Genomic DNA, 6,430 nt, shown 5'->3' with positions numbered 1-6,430 from the left:
GCATACAATAAGAGAAAATTAAATAATAAAGAACAAAATAAATTTTCAAAACATCTAGGTAAACAGTCTTAAAGAAAAACTTAGGTATGTGTGATTATTTGTTACACATTATATTATCATGTTTTACTTTTTGTTATCTACTTTGGCTAAGTACCCAGGTAGTACTCTACATATTAGTGTCCTGGTACTGGGAGAAATACTCGGGTGAATTTTGACCTTCTGAACTTTTTTGCAGGGGCAGCATAGTGTTTCTCCCAAGATTGTGTTGACAGGGATGGATGCAGAGCTCATCGTCCTGGGAGGGAAGAAGTGTAAATGCAAATAGTGTGGCTTAGGTGGACAGAGATGGGGGGACCGTAGTGCGCACATCTTCAGTGTCCTCTCCCTCTCAGCACCCGTGCTCTTTGGACCAGCTGTCTGGAGGCGAGTTGCACTGTCTGTCCAGGCTGGGAGGTTCCAGGTCCTTTGCATTTTGATCCCTGTTGACTGCAGCGGTGAGAACAGTCGCTTCTCGAAGAACCCCAGCTCTCAATATCCCTATTCTCTGTCTAACTTTCTGTACCTGTCCCACTTTCTCTTGGGGCATCCTCCTATCCCCAAATGCACTCAGACGTCATTATCAAAGTCACCAGCCCTCCCCTCTGCAACTCTGCTGTAGTTAGTGTCCAGTTATAGTTAGTGAATTGCCAGGGTCTAGTTTCTCCTGACTCTTATGTTCTGCCCTGGGAGTGGAGGCAACAGGTCTCTGTAGGCAGCAAGTCTGCAGGAGCTATTGGTTTGGGAGAGAAGTTTCTGCTGAGGTTTCTGTATGAGCTCCTCATCCTTTTATGGCTTTTTTGTTAAGTCAGGAGGGCCTGTAATACTGAGTCTGCACCTGGAGAAGGAAGGTGGGAGGAACTGAGTCCTTTCGCACTAGTTTTCAGTGTGAAAAATACTTTCTTACCAAAGTTCTGCTGCTGAGGTTTACTTAATAGGGAAGAGTATGGACTTATGGGGGGGGTGGGGGATGAGCTCCCTCATTGGCTCATTGGGAATTGTCTTCTGGAGGTGAACACTGTGAGTTCTGTAGAAATCTTCGCAGCAGGGCAGCTGGAGGCAAAGTGAAGGGCTACCTTGGAAGTGCTGACTGGTGAAAAAGACCTGGAGGTGAGATGGGTCTGCCCTGATGTTTCCTCGGCACTGAGTCCAGAGTGGTGCTGTGGGGCTCTAAGTAAATGTGACAGAGAGGAAGGGCTGAATGGACTCTTCCGTCGCTCTCCCCTCCCCCTTCTCCACCACCAAGTATTCTTCCTATTTGCCAACTCAAACACTTAATAATAAGACTGTTATCCCCAGAGCAGGCAAAGAATAGGTAATTCCTATGGGTAGATGGTAGCAAGTGTAGGGAGTGCCCAAGTATTGTCAAAGACGTAACATTGATTAAAAGTTTGTTGATACACGGCTTACACGGAATATCATAGGCAAATGACTTTCTGATAAAAAAATAGTCATACAATAATGATTACATTTACCGAAGTGTTTTTATATATAGCCAGTTAGACTTGGTAAAATATGTGTTCAATGACTATTCCATTTAAGATTATGGAAACTGCAAAAGTTTCAGATGGTATACATCACACTGTAAGAAGTAATTAGCATTTTGATGGATGTAAAAAACCCTCCCAGATGATTCTGTACAGTTATCTTAAGAAGGTGTTTAAAGTATGGTTTAAATTTTGTGGCTTTAGTATAATCTTTTATTTGAATATAATATTGATATAATAATCATGGGCTAATTTTTAGGGTACAAGTCATTGTAGTCAACATTTTGTGTGGAGTTTTGTATAACTTTAGAGTCTAATCAAAAATAAGAAAATGAGAGCAGTGGTCTGTACTCTGGTGGGGGTTGGTGTGGCTTTAGGGTTTAAGAGAAGAACACTGGCTATTGGTAAGCACTTGGCCTGCCTGCATCTCTTGGCCATTGTAAATAGTCATGCCATGAATGTGAGTGTTTGGTAGCTATTTTTAAGCAAGCAAATCTTAATTTTTTTATGTGTATAGTTTCATTTTTTTGCATTTATTTATTTATTTATAAAAAGATTTTATTTATTTGAGAGGGAGAGAGAGAGATGGAACAAGGGGATGGCCAGAGGGAGAGGGAGAAGCGGATTTCCCGCTGAGCAGGAACGCAAGGGTTCAGGGCCCGGGGCTCTATCCTAACACTTTGAGATCATGACCCAAGCTGAAGGCAGCCATTTAACCACTGACTGAGCCACCAAGGCACCCAGTTTTTTGAATGTAGGTATCTTATGTATTTGAGGTTTGTTTTGGCTTTTAGTATGAGGAATAGGTCTAATTTTATCTCTAACCGCACCCCCCCATAACAATATAGTTGTTTTAATACCATCTATTAAAAGTTAATTGTTTCCCAGCGATTTGCCACCTTTATCAAATATTAAATTGAGCTTTGTATGCAACTTCAATTTTGTCCCTTCGGTCTGCCTGTCCTGTACATAGCACCGGGATACGATTTCAGAGTTTATTTTAATATCTCGTAGGGGACTCTCCGTTAGGGTGGAGGGGAGAGAGCTTTGCCCAGGGCAGAGAGATGTCTTTCCATCCTTCTCCAAGGCGGTGGGAGGAGGAGAAATGGGGGACTGGATGGCTTGGAGAAGGGAAGAAGCTCCTTGGGTCCCCATGATGTTGTAGGAGGGGTTAATTGGTCCGGGGGAAGAACCTCATTTTCCTGGAGCAGCTCAGACTCTGTTCTGGCATGTGTTTTTTGTGCTCCGAAGGACATTCAATGAACACAAGAGAATTCCGTTCTTTCCACTCTAGACATGGACATTTATTAAGGCTCTGACACCCTCCCTGGAGCCGCCCCAGGGCAGAGTCACTCAAAGCGTGGGGGGCTCGTCTGAGGGGCTGGTCTGGCACTGCTGTTTGAAGCGTCTCATTGTTCTGTTAACCCAGGGCATGAAGCTTGCAATCCTGGTGAAGACAGCTGGAGGAGACCCTCTCCTATCTCCATAGGAGACAATGCCCTGGGCCACACCGTTACACACCAGGGGGCCTCCGGAGTCTCCCTGTGGACACACAGAGAAAGAGACCCTAAGCAGGGCCTCCCTGCTGCTCCCCCTGGCTCTCAGAGGGAGTGCAGTGGAGGTATGGAAGTTAGCCTTCTGGATCATTCCATGGCTGGGCTTCAGGCCTGGCTGAAGCCCATGTCAACATACCTTCTCACTCTCACTCAGCCCATGTCAACATGGGCTTCTCACTCAGCCCATGTCAACATACCTTCCCCTTCCGCAGGAAAACTCTGCACATACATATGTTGTGTACCCGGTGCTCCTCCCGTCACCACCCCCGCCCCCACCTGATTGATGGGAGAAGCCCCTGCCTCACTCTGCTCTGACCCCACCAGACGGGGCAGGGGGTGTGGGGTTAGTGGGGCTGTAGCTTGTTCCTACTGCCCAGCCTGCCCAGACCCTGGTGACAGGCAGTGTTGTCAGATGCCCATGGCCTTACCAAGAAGGCAGACTTCCTCTGCATTGGGTTGCCCACACAAATTTGTGTTCGGCTGTCGTAGAAAGTGAAGCGATTGGAGCACCTTGAATCGCTCTGCACGGTAAGCTGCACCTCGTGAAGTCTGTTTGTTCCCCTGTTCAGGCCCAGCAGGCCCCAGCCTGCCACAGTGCACCTGGCCCCCGGTCTCACCCTGGCCCTCGCACGAGGCAGAGTCACTGACCGCACAGCAGACGTCCGTCTCATTCTCCTTGCCAGCTGCGGGGAGGAGGGCAGCCGCTCAGGGACCGTTTGTGCCCCTAGGCCCACAGTCTATCCCCATCCTGGGACTCGGCCCCTGCTTCCTCCCCAGAATCCCAGGATGGCGAAGCTGCCAGCACTGGGTGCCGGCTGGCTGGCAGGAGAACCAGAGGGTGGGGTGGGCGGTACCTGCAGTAACATGATGTCATTCCTGTTGGTCTGGGGATCATAGTTAGGGTGGCGGATGGCTCTGAGAGTCCCGGTGCGCTGCTGGGTCCGTTCCTGTCTCTGGATGTTGTGGGCCCCCAGGGTGACAGTGATAGTTCTGCAAAGGAGAGGTAGCCTAGAGGTAAGTGTGAGCCTCAGGAGCTCTGGACCCCAGGCTCTGCAGGGCAGGTGGACCGCCCAAGGTGGTAAAACTGCAGCTGAGGGAGTTGAGTGGATGGGGATGGGGGCGGGGCGCAGTTTTCAGGGCCCCAGCCCGCTGTGCCTCTCCTCAGCCCTGAGCTTGGGGTGGTGGGAGCACCCAGTGACTGCATTTTGCTTCCCCTGGAATAAGTTGAGAAATAGCCGAAATAACTATTTTGAACCCCAGCATGTGCCTTTATCTCCTCCTGGTCTTTTTGATCATGTCCTCCTTTTCTCCCCATTCGCCCCAGCCTGTTCTCCGCCCCCAAAGTCCCACTGGTCTCTTTTTCACTCCTTCATGGCTGAAGCCCTGCTTTCCCACGGCTGGCCTGCGGCTCCCATGGGTCCACAGTCCTGGCTGTCTGCCCCCCCACCCCCCGCCCCAGCCCCCAGCTGCTCACCTTCCCCAGCAGTGAGCTGCTGTCAGTACGAAGTCATTTCTCACCAGGAAACCCCCACAAACTCTGAGCTCATCGATTTGGAGATATGCCATGTAGGGGTGGGAATGAGGCCTGGCCTCTCGGCCTCCGATGATCTCCCCTGGAAGGAAGCATTTGGCCCTTACCTCTGCACTTGTGGAACCCATATTGTGGGCACCAGGGTGGTGGCTGCAGAAAGGCTGGCTGATGGGAAGGGGGAGAGATGATGCAGGGGAAGGAGGAGCTGGGGGTGAGAGCTGGGTCTCCAGGGCACCACACTTTGGAGAAGCCTCTTGCATTCTGCAGGAAGCACAGCTGGCTTCCCGTCCCAGACCTTAGCACCCTCCCAGCTCCCCAGAGAGCAACACCTCTCTCTTCTAAAGTTCCCTGAGACTTTTTTCCTCAGGGAGAGTCTCAGGTCCTTCCGAGGCCTGCTCAGGGCCCGCTCAAGACCAGCATGGGTCTGTTTTTCCAGAATCTAGACAAGAGCTGATGGTAGTTCCTGCGCTATTGGTTAGGCTCGGAGTGGTAGGCAGCAGGATGAATTTAGAGAGCACGTTGATCTCACATGTACTATGTGCTGGGGCAATTCCAAGGGTTTTATTTATTTATACATTTTTAAAAACTTTTTAAAAAATATTTTACTTATTTATTTGACAGACAGATATTGCAAGTGGGCACAGAGGCAGGCAGAGAGAGAGGGGGAAGCAGTTGCCCTGCCGAGCAGAGAGCCCGATGCGGGACTCCATCCCAGGACCATGAGATCATAACCTGTAGAGGCTTTAAACCACTGAGCCACCCACGCGTCCCCCAAGAGTTTTAGAAAGCATACTAACTTAAGTCTTGTAGAACTCTAGGAGGTATGCATTGGTATCATTCCTAATTTATAAATGAGGAGTCTGGGCCGCTGTGAATTCAAATAACTTGCCCAATGATACAGAGTGAGGAGGTGTCTAGGCGGTCTGCTCCAGGGTCCTAGGAAAGGGGACAGTCACTCACCTGCCCCAGCCCCAGGGGGTAGGAGAAAGGCCATCAGGAGCAGGAGCAGTGGCATCTTCTTGGGAAGGCTGCCCCAGGCAGGTGCTGCGGGTGCTCCCTCCTCCTGACTTGTAGCCCCCAAGAGAGGAAGGAAGTCTGGGGGGCGGGAGGAGGGCTCGAGAACAGTTCCATGCTTCTGCTGGCGTGATAGGTTTCATCACCCGTGGCTGCCCAGGAGGCTTGCCCACCAACTGCCAGTGATCTGGGGGGAAGAGAGTAGTCTGAGCCAACGCCGTAGTCTCCCGCACAGCAGCTGAGTCGGTGCTGGCAGCCTAAGTGGGAACCTGGGGCAATTGGGAAGGGGCTTGGGGTGCCTGGAACCCTAAACCCACCAAATTCGATAATACCCCAACAATGCGTGAAAGCTGGTAGCTGCCCGTCTCCCCCATTTCCATCCTCTCCAGGGTCGAACCTCAGTCCTTTGGATCTTCAGAGTTCCTCTAAATAAAGGCACGTTTCCTAGATTGCTTATTTAATTTATACCTTAGTGAGGGATGGACATGGGTGAATGAAAGACAGGTGTGCCGTGAGGGCGGGATGTGTTGAGGACACCAGGAATACGTCGGAAGAGGCAAAAGAGGGAGGAAGAAGCCTGCCAGTCTTGACCCTCTGGCCCCCTGCTGATACCTTAGCTGCTCCCAGTTCTTTCTAGAAATTGTGAAGGCAGATTGAGCAGCTCTTCTGAATGGGTGCAGGGCATTGCCAGGGAAGGAAAAAGGGAAGAACAAGATTCTGCTGCTGATAATTACTTTCACAGGACAATTGAGCCCCCAACAAACACTCAGTGAAAATTATGACACAGTTGAAGATTTCTATTTTCC

At 50.2% G+C, this 6,430-nt stretch overlaps 1 protein-coding gene across 1 annotated transcript; it reads right to left on the bottom strand.

Annotated features, from left to right (window-relative positions):
* Positions 1 to 2,876: 2,876 nt before the first annotated feature.
* Positions 2,877 to 5,637, bottom strand: LOC122893171 (cathepsin G-like). The gene is made up of 5 exons (XM_044230024.1): positions 5,571 to 5,637; positions 4,554 to 4,692; positions 3,934 to 4,069; positions 3,508 to 3,762; positions 2,877 to 3,065 (listed from the first exon to the last, which is right to left on the bottom strand). Exons 1-5 carry the CDS (start codon positions 5,623 to 5,625, stop codon positions 2,877 to 2,879), a joined length of 774 nt encoding a protein of 257 aa, XP_044085959.1. The 5' UTR covers positions 5,626 to 5,637.
* Positions 5,638 to 6,430: the final 793 nt, after the last annotated feature.

The sequence above is a fragment of the Neovison vison genome, chromosome 13, assembly GCF_020171115.1.
Source record: "Neovison vison isolate M4711 chromosome 13, ASM_NN_V1, whole genome shotgun sequence".
NCBI classification, from domain to species: domain Eukaryota; kingdom Metazoa; phylum Chordata; class Mammalia; order Carnivora; family Mustelidae; genus Neogale; species Neogale vison.
The sequence above is the reverse complement of the archived record's forward strand: the minus strand, read 5'-3'. Positions and strand labels throughout refer to the sequence as shown.